This window comes from Tympanuchus pallidicinctus, unplaced genomic scaffold (assembly GCF_026119805.1).
Source record: "Tympanuchus pallidicinctus isolate F22 unplaced genomic scaffold, pur_lepc_1.0 scaffold6, whole genome shotgun sequence".
NCBI classification, from domain to species: Eukaryota; Metazoa; Chordata; class Aves; order Galliformes; family Phasianidae; genus Tympanuchus; species Tympanuchus pallidicinctus.
In genome coordinates this window covers 6,672,729-6,687,648 of record NW_026294780.1, presented here as the reverse complement: position 1 = coordinate 6,687,648, position 14,920 = coordinate 6,672,729, and the positions used below count along the sequence as shown (strand labels likewise).

At 38.8% G+C, this 14,920-nt stretch overlaps 1 protein-coding gene across 5 annotated transcripts in view; it reads right to left on the bottom strand.

The window, feature by feature from the left end:
- Positions 1-14,920, bottom strand: part of PPP2R3B (protein phosphatase 2 regulatory subunit B''beta) — a 47,915-nt gene that overhangs the window by 21,969 nt on the left and 11,026 nt on the right. Inside the window, exons 1-2 of one of the 5 annotated variants that reach the window (XM_052664832.1) lie at positions 10,632-10,734; positions 10,224-10,533 (exon numbers count right to left, since the gene is read on the bottom strand). The exons of the other annotated variants lie outside the window; for them this stretch is intronic. Coding sequence (XP_052520792.1) covers positions 10,224-10,370 — 147 coding nt within the window. The 5' untranslated portion in view covers positions 10,371-10,533; positions 10,632-10,734. Of the gene's footprint in view, positions 1-10,223; positions 10,534-10,631; positions 10,735-14,920 lie in introns of those variants that run through there. 5 annotated transcript variants of the gene reach the window in all.

Genomic DNA, 14,920 nt, shown 5'->3' with positions numbered 1-14,920 from the left:
AGGATTCTTCTCTTCCCTCAGCCTGAGCTCCGCTGAGGACTGAAAGGCTTCCAGCGCAGCTGAGACTGCTCTGCTGCGTGCACTTAACGAGGGAAAGTGTGAAGGGCTCTAAGTGCCACTGCTTTCTAGAATTTCAGCTAGATTCTTCTGTAGATGTGAAGGGAGACAACTGTTATTTCAGGGCAGCTAAAATGCTTAGTTGCGTGAGATTAAGCTCTTTGAAAATGAATTACAACTAGCCAGGGAATTTCTCCATTAGCAATAACTGCTAGAAGTTTCCTAATGGAGAATCTTTGAACTGAAAATCTGCAGCAAGTTATTCTTTTTATGAAACTAATCTACTTCAGTGGTCACTTTAATGCTTGAAAACCTACCCATATTCTCTTATGGCTTTGAGTTAAAAGCTTCAATACTAGTACTGGTAAGCTAAACTGCCATAAGAGACCAGTTTGGTAAGTTTCACTGTAACCTGCCATGGCACATGAGCTGTAATATCCTTCCTCATAGATAATGAGCTCAAGATAAAACTGTATAAGCTTGCAAATAACTCACCCAAGCAAATGTCTGCTGAAGCCTCAGACTCAAAGGTGCATTCACCTTTTCAATAAGCATATCAGAGTCCAGAATTTGTAATTGTGTTATAAAGTTGCCACTGCAGTTAAAGTTTTATGCTTGAAAATGAAAAGTGTGGGTTCCCCCCTAAAATTTCTATATGGTGCAAAAGTTAGGTAAGATTTGTCTATAAAGAGAATTCAAGAAAAGCTTTAGAACATTATCAATTTTCATTCCTAACCTACACCACCTTAAGAACTGTCCAGTTATCCAATGCTTATTTGCCTCAACTTTCACAAAGTAAAAATTTATATCCTAGTAGCATCATTGCTCCTGTTTTATTTTGCAACTCCCAAGATCAGTTGTTATAAGTGCAAACAAAAGAAAACATCGTAATTACAATGGAGTAATATGTTAGTAATCGGACCAGAGAACATGGATAGCCTTCACTCCAACTGAGAGAAGTTCTGTCTCCTTGTTTGTCCTCTTGCATCTACCAAGATATGAGAAGCACTCAGCAGTTAACTTGGCTCTAAGCAAAAATGAAGACAGAAGGCTTTTAAAATGAGATATCATTTTTCCTCTCGCCTTAATGATAGAGATGGCAGTGCAATGGAGCCTTCAGTAACTGTACGTATTTCCAAAGGTAGGCAAGCTGAGTGAAACATTGCCTAAAGCGCTACTGAAAAAGGAAGTAAATACTGGTAGTAAAGGATACCTTTACTTACCAAATAAGTAGAAGTTTGGTTCAAGACCTAAGTTTTTAACTGGGGAAGTTACCAAAAAAGAGCAGAACGTTGCAGCTAATTGTGTTGTGCATAAACAGTTCTAGCTCTTCTGTAGACTAAATCTTTTATTATCACATATTACGTTGCATGCAAGCATTACCTGGGTATAACAGAGTGCATAAGACCCAAAGGGCAATGTGAACTTTAATTATAAAATAAACAAAAATAAAATTGACAGCATAAGCTTTATGAAAAGTCACCCACTTAAAAATCAGAGTAAATTATTACAGAATACAGGTGTGCTGTGATCTATCAAAGCTACAAGGTAACAGTGGATGTAAAAAACAGTTACCTGTAAGAAAGCTGGAAAGGATTAAGCACCTCACCAGCCCTCCTGCCTCCCCATTCTTCCATAGCGGTCTGATGAATAAAGTTTCAGGAATATTTCTGCTTTAAGTTACTACCTATTCGATTACACAGTGAAACTCTGCATTTCCTTCTAGACAAGCAAGTGACAAGATCAGTAAGTTTTATGGAACGTAAATTGTGAAAACACCAGATTTAAGGCTCACACTACTGTAAAATCAGTTCAGACCCATCTGCTAGGAAAGCATTAATTTCAGCAGTCTGAAGTTCCAAACTCCCAAATATTTTGGGACAGTAAAGTTCCTTCAAAGATCTGCTTCAGGACAGATAAGTCAACTTACGCTCCAAGGACAAGCCCAGGAAAACTTATTTTCTGTAACATCAGCTCGCTTGATCTTGTAATAGACATTTGGATTTCCAATTATCCGTTTTGAAGCAGTGATGTTTTTCCCCTGTTCTAGCCAAACCATACTGACAGATTTATAATTCCAAGAACTCACTGGCTGTATCACTTCCCATTCAGCCTCATATGCTTAACAAGAGAATCCTTTGACAATTTAAAGCTTTCAAAACTTTTTTCTCCTCAGTCAGACTCTTTCTGCAAAATCTAGCTGCTGCTCTGAAAAATAGCTTGCAAACAGTAGTTTAGTCTGAAAGCTTACTAATGAAGTTTCACAGCATGGCATTAAGGCAAGCCAATCCACAGTACACCTCCACCTCCTGTATCTAGAGCTTATTGACCTTTGTGCTCGTACCAGTGGTAGCAGTGGAGCCCGGAGGCACCAAGATTGCTGAAAAGCAACCTTACACTATTTGCTCTCATCCGGTTTCCCCACAGTTGGTTCCACTTAGAAGCATCGTGATTGTAACTTCATAAAGATAAGAGGAACACTATGGTGATTTGATTTGAAATAAGCCTACGTTACTCTTAAAACTGTACTAAGATTACATTTTATTTTAACATAATCAGAAATCTAAAATGTGCATGAATGGCCAAGCTTAGAAACATATCTACAGAGATTGAGCCTATGCCAAAAATGGGTGTCAGGCAGTACGTGCAAAAGTCCTCTTGAAACAAGTGCTTTAGTCCCAGTTGCTTCTTCCAAGCCTTCGGTTATTATCTGGCAGCTGTTTTTGGACACGCTATAAAAACTAATTTTATCATACATGCTCTTCTTTCCACGGTAAGAGATAAACATCTATTAATTTTAGCCCTGACAGAGTTTTAAATTGGCTTGCTTTTGCTGTTAGCCTTAACTCAGATCAGTCCCCTGATCCAGTTTGGCCTGTAGTCACTTGAAATTAGTGTTACAGTGAGTGAAAAGCAACAGAAAAAGGAATACACTTTTCCATAATGCCATACACTGTTAGGAAGAAAAAAAAAAAAAAAAAAATAGTACTTTAAGCTACACTGCTTCTGATTTTATGCCTATGGATCCCATGAATCAATATAAGGGAACAACTGTTCAGTAACCCACCCAGCACAGTCTGTGTTGCAGTTCTTAGTTCACCTTGAAATTCGCCCTGGCAAATACTTCGGGTGTCTCCTGATGGTGTGCCACGTTTTGCACTCTCTCATTATTACAGATTGACTGTTATCGTGCTCATCTGATTTATGCATGTTCTTGGCAGCTGACCCTCAAGACTATTTCTATAAAAAAAAAAGATATACGGTCTTCTGGCTTTGTCATTCAGAGCAAACGAGAGCCCCTAATTTTAAAGTGACTTTACTCCAACAACTGAGCCATCTATCACAGTCCCATTTTGGCAGAACTGAAGTGGTCTGTAGTTTCTGGAATTGACACCTTCTGGAATTTACACTAGTAAATATTACGTCTAAGGAACACTCTAAACTTACACTGCAACTTGCAGTTGCAAGTATGGAATTAGAACGAGTATCACATCCTAAAAAAATACATGCAATTTCTTATTTGCTGTAAGTGCACACAACCAGAGATGTAGAGATATGAATCTACATTAATTTTATGATTTAGCATTAGAAAAATCCATCTTATTAATAAACTAGAATAATATTTATTTTCTCACTGAAACAATGTTGGTGTGGCAGTCTGTGCTTTTGAGGAAAAAAAGATGTTAACTGCTTGCTAGATTAATCAAATTTCTCCCCTTTTTCAGTCTCAAGATAGCAGACTAACAAGCACTTCAGCTATTTATCACATCATAGCTAGAGAAAGAAGTTTGAGTGAAATTGCCATGGCAAGCACCACTGCTGCATAGGCTTAGAAGTCTTAACTAAAGCTTAAAAAAATATTGCTCCAAAGCCTTCTCATAGCTGCAGAACTATCAGTAATTCTTTTCTCCTTTGATTTATCAAGCACACTTCAGCAGTCAACACAAGCCCCATGAGAAAGCCACTGAAAAGAAATCTATGTTAAAGTCTAAGTATTTTAGCAGAGCATGCAGCGTCCTGACCATCTACACAGGTTTACTTGGGATAGCATGTTGATTCTCATGTAGGAGGAGGTAGTAGGTAGTGGAATCCAGGAAAAGTTTCCACCTAGAGCTATGAAATACATTCCACACATAACATCTTGTGTAATAAAAATACATTCAGTGGGAAGCACGCCACCTCAGACAAGATGTATTACATCTAAATATGCAGAAATAGCGTGGAATAAGCAAGCACAGGGGAAGTTTTCAAATGACCAAAAGATAATTTTACTTAGTATCTCCACCACAGGTACATTAACATCACTTTTCTGCAGGATACCTAACCATTAAGGCACATGCTTGCCAATCTCCTTGCTTTCAGTACTGTAGACAGTGCACTAACAGATTTCTTACCTGAGTTCTGCAACTGTGATTTTGGAAATTAAAGGACAATCCTGATTTGGTAGCTTTGGTAGCAATTTGGTATAGCTGAGGCCAAGTAATGCAGTCCTGCTACTGCAAACACATTATTGCTGTAGAAACTCCTCCAAGAATGGCTGCCTTTGTCTGGGGTTTTTTTTTTTTTTTTTTTTTTTTTTTTTTTTTTTTTTTTTTTTGCATAGTTACATAGAACTTCAGCAATAAAAAAGTCACTCAGTTAGAAAAAGTATCATGATTCATTCAATGCTTGGGATGGGGCACAGGTGGAACAGCAGAAGGAAGAGGTAGTTATCTTCTCCCCCAAAAGCCACAAGCACATGAACAGAATGTATCTCACACATCTGTGAGAAATTTGCTTTATTTGCTGACAGAACTTTTACCAAAGCCTTTGGATGTGGTAGAATCCTTTAAGAGCTCGCTGTGACTGACCAACGGAAACACATTTTGCCTCCTCTGCCAATTCTGAAAATGAAAATGGTACTAATTATAGAATGGAGAGAAGGGAGAAAAAAAGCATCAAAAAAATCCAAGTAAAGAAAGGCAACCTCTACTATATTTTCTGCTAAGTCAGAAGTAGTACAAGAGTGCTAATGGCTGTGAATTGTTGTCAGGCACTCTCCATTTTATGAACTATGTCAAATGAAGTATCCAAGTCAATAATGTACCCAATTTTTCATATAGTTGTAGCTTTCTCAGAAAATACTTTGATCACAGGTTAGATCAGTATTCCTATTTCTTAACTGGCACATTCTGTCACCTCTACTGTTTTCAAGAGACTAGCTGGTGAGACCCTCCTAATACATAATCATATTGATTGTACACAGCTAGCAGATCACACTGGGACTCACTACCTGCAAAGGAGTCGTGACTGACTAAACATCATTTTAATGGGGGAAAAACTGACAGTCAGTTACCTCAGGCAATTCTAACATTTGTCTATGGAAAACAGCCCTTGACAGGACAGGCCATCAGTTCAACATCACAAGTAACAAATAGGGCTAAGACAGACATACGCTTAATTTGTAAACTCTGCAGCCTTCCATGTTTACCACAAATTTCAGTCACTCAATGCAACTGAGCTTAGGAAAAACAAATCTACTAAAGAAAATTATCAAATAAGCTCAGCCTCATTGCAGAGCTGCAGTCAGTAATTGCAGTAAGTATCCTGTTAGCTTCTGTCTGGCAATGCTGCAACCAACTCTGACTCAGATGACTGTGAAAGCAATCACATCTCCCTCTGATCATATAAAAGTTGAAATATATTTTACAGAAGTGTAACAACTGTTTCAGGCTTTCTAGGAAACAAAGTAGTACCACTGACAGAGGACACATACTGTTAGCAATGTTAGTGATAATAAAGGTAAAGGTATGTTAAAAATGGAGAAAAAGCAGTGGAACTTTTATTCCAAGAGGGAGAAGTACATGAGAACTCCTCAATCTCTGAATTGTTGGGTGAGGATTTATCTGCAGAAGATACAGGCATTTACACTTCTTTGTCACACTGCAAGTTAGGTAAGCTGTAAGCACCATATTGGCTTTTCTACAGAAGCAATACACATCTGCATAGATTTAGTGCCAGCCACAAGCAGGTAAGGAAGGTGCTGCCACAGTGGAGCCAGCACATTCGAAGCTTGTACTAGGAGTCTCTATTGCAAAAGTGGGAGAAAACCATCAGTTTGCTTACAGCTTCCTCTAAACAGCTAAAGCTTAAGGCCTGGCAAGCCATTAGTGATGCACCATTTACGGGAAGCCTCTCATCTTAACAAGGCAGCCTCTGTGGGTAGCTTGGATGTTTTCATTCTGTCTTAAATGTTGGCATCTGCTGTAATAAATTGGCATTACATCAACAAACTAACATCACGCATAGCTATCAGCTAGAGTCAGACTCCTATTTCCCATCCCCCTCCCCAAACACTTTTTATTCTGCTCCTTCATCCACCTCCCAAAAGCTGCTCTTGGGTTTCCAAATGAAGGTTATGGTAGAAAAGGACCCTGGAAAACTGGCTTGCTAGAGAACTCTAATATGTAAGTGACTTCTACGACTATGGATGAAAAACCAACTGCCTCAATGAAGCTTCTCAAAATTTACTTTCTCTCAGAAGTTGAAACATTCTCTTAATCACTGGAAGAATCAGCGCACTGCGGCACAACCACACATCAGCACAGCACACCTACAGGCTCTGCAGTTGTTGTCACTGTAAACGTGCCACAGCAGTTTAAAGAACACATTGCTAACAGAGGAGTGCAAAAGCAAACAAGAGGCACTAACATCTAATTTCACACAGGAGGAAAGCTAATCTTGTAGGCACAGTGGAGAAGTTGAAATATCTCACATAGAGCTGACATAAATAGCACACGTAAGCAGCATTTGGTATCATTAACAGGTGGCCACAGAACCAAAGGCTGCCATTTCCACGCTGAGGTGTGACGCATTCAGCTATGGGGATCACCAGGCAGTGACAGCAGCTGAAGGCATAATGCAGTTAGAATATCAGAGAACATGCCAACATTGGTCCTGGAACTGAACTTTAAAGGATTACTTCAAGATTCAGGGCAATTTTTCAGTTTTTGAATCATCACATTCAGCATGAATTTATTTGTTTTTTAAAAAACCCAGTTTTCACATTAAAACTTACCTGATTTACAACACAGCAGTATGAGATTAAGTAAAAAAAACAAAACCAAAACCAACTGATTTTCCTAGTTTACCTAACACTAAGGCACACGTATGTAAGCCCGTTACTGCACACAGATATATTTTATTCTGCTAATATTTTGTTTTCAACTTCAGATGTATTTTCCTCAAATAGCCTGGGTAATGATCCTGCTTACATTCCAGCTCTGACAGGTAGGGATGTCACCAGCTGTTGGCTAAAACACCCAGCTCTGCTACCAGCTGTTAATAAGCCTTTCAGTCCACATCTTTAAGTTGCCAGTCCACTTGACATAGTGATAGTTTCCCTCCAAAGTTTCAGAGAAATTGATGAGCAAGATGGACACAGCGTCTCTTCAAGTGCTGCATTTTCAGTTCACTATATTCTGGAGATATAAAATTGTCTGAAAATGGTCATTCTTATAACCAATGTGAGAAGATGAATTCACATTCAATTTAGTTCTGTTCAAAATCAACTACTCAAAAACTCAGTTCCCCAAAACACAGAGCTCTCCAACGGCTGTATGTTGTTTTTACCTTGTTCTTGAGGAACTGATTTTCCCAAAAAGCCCTATTTTGCTCAGTTTTATCAATTTCCATCAATAAATGCAATCCCTGGGAAGCAGCTTGTTGCATTGCTTTCCAAAGCTACCCATCTCACCATTGGTTGTCTATTTAAAGATGCACGTACAGCTCAGTTTGCTACACTCTTTTTCCAACAGGCAGAGGACTATCCACAAATAACCTACATGGCTCTATGCAAAAAATACTGCCTCGGGATTCGTGGAGTATGTGCAAGACCCACAGTCACTCCAAAACAGCTCAGAGCAGATGTGGAGCCACACATTCCATCTGGCCATCCAGCACCATTACTCTTTAAGAGGTTCGCTCCTACAGCACTAAACATCCTCACAAGAATCTGACATTTGTCTAATGATTTGCCAAAACTTCACTGATGGCAATGTTACAGAGGTATAGTAAGAGTACAGAAAAACAGGTTGACCTTCATTTCTGCTTGATTTTACTTCAGATACATGAACTGTCTGTTCTGCCTGAAAGCCAACACTGCAGTAGCATAGGAAACTAAACTCTTATGGCAATGAAACTCAACAACTGAGAAAAAAAATAAGTTGTTCTACAAGAAGTCTAAGCAATTTTTCATTTCAACATGAAATTTCTTTAAAGATTATGTAGTAGAAGATGAACAACTGCTCTTTGAAATGCACTTGACCCATGAGGCACAACTTGAAATTAATATTAGTTACAAGTAAACAAACTTTCCACACCAACAGTCCGCAACACATTTTTTTTTTTTCAAAAGGTACTTCCAAAAAGTTCTCCTTAACACTATGAAGTAGAAGCAAAGTACCATTTAATGAGGTACCTCAAATGAAATATATCAAATTGAGCAAAGAAAGATGCAAGAATTAATTTTACACTCCTATTAAGCCTGTTGTACCTACACAATATTGTCCGTAATACAATTCAGTGGCCAAAGGTACATTATTCCACAATTACCATTCACTAAGAAAGTGCAAAACTAGTTCAAAATGAGAAATGATCATTCATTGTTGCAGCATATAAAAATAGAAAAAAAAATACAGACTAGACAAGGTGTTTTGTTAAAGATTTGGTTGCTTTAAACATGCATTATCCTACTATCCTGAAATCATTCCAAGTTCAATACAAAAAAGCCTCGTAAAAGCTCAAGCAATCCAACCATCATTCGATGAAAGACAGATGGAGGTAAGGGGCACCACTCCTGGTAATAACAGCATTTGTTTACAGCAGGATGCCATGACTGGACTAAGCTCGCCTTCAACTCTGAGGTTCCTAAATATTAACTGCTATCTTTTGGGTAAGTAAGGATGTAATTCTCATTTCTCTTGGTAGTTTCTAATGTTCATCATAAAAACTTCAAGTAGCAAAACACTTTCATTCACAAACTTATGTTGAATGGCATAAAACAGAGGGGGTCAGCACTTGAACTCTGCTTTCAGCAAAGGAATAAAAGTTGCTTATAAAACTCAGTTGAAAGAAAATTGAAATAGCAACATAGCAGATACCAGCCTAACACCTTTTTACCATCATGGGGCTCCACGGCCCTCTCTTGAAGGTCACCTGAAAGGGACACTAGGGCACTGAATACAAAATTAAGTAGCAAGCTATATTTAGAATGATTGGAAAAGCCACAAATCCAAAGAAATGTGATTTTTACTTGAATGCTAAACTTCCCTTATTTAAAAAGGAGTATAAAACAAATGTCATGCATGCTGTCACAGATGTACCTTTTAGTACATGAATTAGAAGTGAAGGTGAAGTGAGGACAAAGTTCACATACCACCAAAACATAAGTTAGGTGGTGGTTGAGGAAATATCAACTTTCCAATAAAGCAGCAGAAAGCTTTTGCCCCTCTCCTAGGAAAAGAAAAAAATCTCTTTGAAACATTCACTCTGTAAGTTTTCCTACTACGTATCATTTCAAATGCTTCTATTTTCAATTATGAGCTCACTTTAAATTATGAGCTCACTTTAAAATGGTGGATTTAACTCACTGTTGCAAAACAGCAGAGAGGCACACATTGCCACACAGCCAGTACAACTCATCTCTCTCAAACTCAAATGAAGTAAACAATATAAGGGATTTCAGGGTCATCATGTAAGTAAGAAAGCACCTTTCAACATGTTCTGTTTGAGTTAGTACAGTTACAGCCAATTTTATTGCCTAGTTTCAGTAAAAGGAAAAAACAAAAAAGGTAAATTAAAACCCCAGGAAAAAAAAATGCATGCAGATTATAGAAAGCAGTCTGTAGAAGTCTAGTGGCATTAAGCACACCAGCGTCCAACTGCATGCACCTCTGTGCAAACATCACACTTTATCTACACTACACGATTCAGTAAGCCCTCCTGTCTTCTGTTTGTTTGCAGAGAACCACCTGCATAGTCTTCTAAAACACAGGAGATCATCGATATGAAACCCACTGAAACACTGCTAATTGAGCAAGAATTTTCATATGTTTCCTGAAATTTGTGTGGCTGAAGAAGTACAATTAATTACAATAACTTAATTGCATAAGATCTGAAAGACAAACCTGGACCTGCTGAAAAGCTTTCAGTCTCTTCTTGAATCTAGAAGGCAAAACAAAATCACATCCTCGAGCTAGCAGCGCCAACTCCTTCCTCAGATCAGGATCTTGCCGCAAAGAAATTTCCTTTATCCTCATGCTTTCGGATTTCATATAATGTCTCTGTGTGCCAGTCCAGGCACTTGAATCCCAGTAAATAGCAGAGCTGTTGTATTATCACACAGTGCCACTTAAAGCAGCAGCTGCGTCTGAGTTCCGTGATATTATGAGAGAGTCAGCTCAACTTCGCCTGCTCCATACATTAAAGGGAACTTGGCTGGAATCACAAAAACAGATTGGAAAGTCACTTTGGGGGCCTGCCCTTTCATACAAGCATTCCAAAGTCTAAACGGGATAGTATGGAAAAAACCAAACCTGTTTGGAGCAGCATCTATAAAAGCAGCTTCCAATTTTAAAAAAGCAAGCCCTGGAGGAATGTGAAGAGGCCAGCCGTGGTCATGTCGTAGCTTCCTCCTCCTCCTCCCATCCCCCTCAGCTTTTCCTTCTGTCACAAAACACTCACTGTCTAGCTTCAATGAAGTACCTCACCGAAGGCTTACTAAACAGCAGTTCAACTCTTTCCAAGCTCTTCAGCCCTTAAGCAGGAATCCTATTACATCAGAAGAAAAAGGAAAGTGACAACAGAAAAAGCTGCAAACTCTCACGGAGTGGCTCAGCTAGCTTCATGAAACATTTTCTGCATTCATCTAGACATCAGTTATTGTATCACAAGATTCTGACCACCCAAATGCCACGGCAGAAGATACCAGCAGCACTGAGGCAAATGTTTTTGCAGAAAGAGTACATTAGAAATACCAATGATGCAACAAAATCTGAGCAAAGCTGACAGGAGACACTTTTCTTGCTCAAATAGGAGCTTTTACAAACATCAGTATCTACGTGTTACACTGCACGTCTATCAAATTTCAGAAGCACTACAGTTAGAGTTAGGTACCATTACATTCTTTTTTCAGTTAAATGAATCTCAAATGCATTTTATGAGGAATAATGCGATCTTTCAGACCACAGCAATCTCCTTCCCAGAAGCAGAAATGTGATTAGTTTTTGCAGAAATTCAACTGACAATTCAGAGTATCCTATCCATCCTCTTCTACAACCTGATGCATATTAGATAACTGAAAGTTTTCACGTTATAAAATCAATTTGTAAATACTCATAGCCCCTTAAATTCTCTTTACTCTCTAAATTGCCTGTTTGATACCTCTGACCAGTCATGCAAAAGCAAAGCTACTGAATGGCAAGACAGAGCCAGTCATGATGTTTTCATCCCTCATGCTTTAAATAACTTTCTTGATTAGATAAAGATGTACACATACCAAAAAAACACTAGAACAACTGTTTCACTACAAAGCTCAAGTTTTCTCTTACTTGACTTCATTATTTTAGCTCTGCACTGTGCTTATGATCTTTAGCCTAACTCTTCTATTCATATCCACTCTGTCATGGATCAATTTAGTAAAACTCCACAACAGACCGTGAGATTCAGAAAAGAGAAACTGAAAAGGTATCAGTAAAACATGACTTGTCTAAGTTGGTTCCTTTTTACTTTATCAGATACTACTAGGAAGTAAATGCTGACAAAAAGTCTATTTTCTTGAGTTTAATTTAGTGACCAGCATTTACCACCTGTTTCTTTATTGCAACTTGTTATGAAGATATTTATTTCTCTCGGAAGTAGGAGAACAAGAAAGGAATTGACTAGGCAGGAGTCAGACATGTTGTGTTTGGCATGACCAGACTGTCAGACTGCACAGAGCAAATCTGGCTGCCACTCACTGCCTCTTAGGAAGATCAGATCAGCTAAGCTATAACCCTGACTCATAAGGAAGCCAGAGGAGAGAGCAGTGAGTGTGGCACACAACAGCAGTGTGCCTGGAACCTGAGACAGGGGACTGAGGTGTTAGAGTAGGAGAAGAATCCGACTCTGGCAGCAGATGCCAATTCCAGACTAAGATGTTTGAGGAAGGTCAGGAAGGTTGTGTTGCACACAGGCAAAGCAGATTACATTTCAGTTCAGGGAGAAAAAGGCCTTCTTTTAGAGAACAAAGATTTGTAAAGAAAGGTATCTGCTCACCTAAATTGAGATTTTCACCCCTTTTCACAAGGTGATGTGCACCAGTTCACTACAACTGGGCTCTTACTTGATGTGGCTGTCTGTCATTAAGATGACTGACTGCCACACAGAGTTAAGCAAAGGGAATGAAGCTCCTACTCACCTGAAGGACCCTCAATAAGACACTGGTGTTTTCAACCCCATTTTGAAGAGTTGGGGATTTCACTCCCTCTTTAAGATGGAGCTCTAAGCCTGTCACTACTTACTAGTACATTTTGTTCAGTATTTTGAATATTCTGTGTTTCCTTGTTATGATACCACTTCGTAGTCAGAAGTAGCTGATAACATCAATTCCACAGTTCGCTTAATGCTGTATTAGCCCTACTGCCACTCGTTTGGTTTCCAATCTAGTAGTTGCTTGCATACCTGCATGTATAGTTTTCAAAAGCATACAGGCTGCACCATACAACAAATCTACATCTAGTGAACATTTAGTTGCAACACACTGTGAGTAAGGACAGTGGCAGCTATTAACCACCCCCTTCTCACCATCTAAACTGAAAGGGTTTTGCATTGCCATATTTAGGGAGGTACCAGTACTTTCAAAGCAGTGTAGTTAAGAGCCCCTTAAGATCAGTTTTAACCTTTTCAGTCATGAATTAGTCACAGGAGAAGGGGAAAGTCAGCTTCCACCCAGACTGGACAAGGAATGTCCAGGTGTAGTGTTGCATTCCCCCTGAATCTGAATTCTCTCCAGCAGAAGCTAAGGCAAAATATTTTCCTGGCTGAAGGGCTGGATGCCGGCCATAAAGCGGTTCAAGCATCCTGGCAGCTTATTATAAGCTAGACAAACAGAAGGGAAGATACATGCTCAGAGCTTCCTTCCAAAGCTAAAGATACACACTATGAATGGAAGTGACTCAAGGGCCAGTGGTTAAGGAGTTTACCACTTTAACAGTGGCCTGAGCATGTGCAATAGCAGCACAGTATTTGTGCGGCTGCAACACAGAAGTATTCAAGTTGGACACATTTCACTGATGTTTTGGGTAATGTGGAAGAAACAGAAATCTGAATCAGATCCCAGAAAACTTTAAATGTTAGCTACGAAATGCAATTCCTAGTCAAAAGCATATGCTGATAGTAGATCTAAAGTCTTAGGAGGTTATAGAAAACCTATCTCAAATACTATAAAAAATACCCACATCCAACCATTCAAGAAAGTTTCAAAGAAAAGAAACTCAACGTGTTATGAGCTGTGCTCAGCTATATGAAACCTAGCTTCCAGATCTTAACCCAATTACACATGAACCAAAGTGACAGAAGGCATGTTTGGCCTTTGGATACAGTTTACACAAGGCCGCATGAACGAGCTCAGTGGCAACAGTGTGCAGCACACCTGAAATCCTCAGCCTGCCATACTGCAGACAAGCGTGCCCTGGGTTGACTGTGGAAACAACTGGCCCATCTCTACAACAGTCAATGTGTACAACTAGTAAAGCCTTGAACAAAAGTAACTGACTAGTGAGGGACAAAAAAGAGCAGTGAAGATAACTAAGGCAAGGTAACATCTTTCTTAATACAGGAAACAGATGAAATAACATGACAAACTTAACACAAAGGATATTTTTCAGATATCTAAAAGGGAAAAAAATGCACTGCTGGTATAAGTAAATAGCTCAGGAAGATGTATCAAAAAAGCAGTCGAGCAGCTAAAGATGCTGAGCAAAATATACTAACTACATGGCCGGAAAGGCAAAGAAGAAACTATGTAAATATACCAGAAGAGAAACACAGACAGATAAAAGCAACAACTCTCTGCTAGACAAAAAAACCCCACACACAAACAAACAAAAAAACCCACAAAAACAACAACCCCAAAAATCCCAAAACGTTGGTTTTTTCCTTTTTTTTTTTTTTTTTTTTTTTGCCTGTCTTCTCGAAAGGCTGTGACTAGATTCCCCACTATTGAATATTATTAAGAGCCAATTCTAGACAGATAAGTCTGTACCTGACCTTTGATACACTGAGAGCTCCATTATTTGGGTAAATACCAGATATCTGACTGTTAATTATTTGGTTCCCCACTCCTTACTGCCAAGTTCCACAGTGAGACTGAACATTCAACAAATCAAACAATTTTTGGCAAGAGTTACTGCACAACAGTAGGTACAAATGACACTGCACTTCAGTAAATGTATTTCTAGTTGCATCATTTATTACAGATCTTTAAAGCATGCAAAACAGTAGTAGGCCTTTGGACCACTGTTGTATTAGCAGTTCTTAAGGTAGAACGAAAAATGAGGGTAAAGATTAAAAAATGATGTCAATTTCAGTCAGATTTGATTTTATGATGGACAAAGTGAAAACACAGAAGAAAACACAGCTTACACAGGCTCAGGAGCATCTGTTGTACTTTTCTGCTGAACAATATTACAAAACTTCCAGCAAAAAGGAGTCTAAATAAATGAAGACTACCTCTGCTTGGACAGAATTCTAGAACTCCTACTCATCTTTGAAAGCATCTTTGTAAGGGAAAACCTTGTAGGAATGAGGGAATGTCTCAGTTGGTCACATGTGTTATTTTACACTA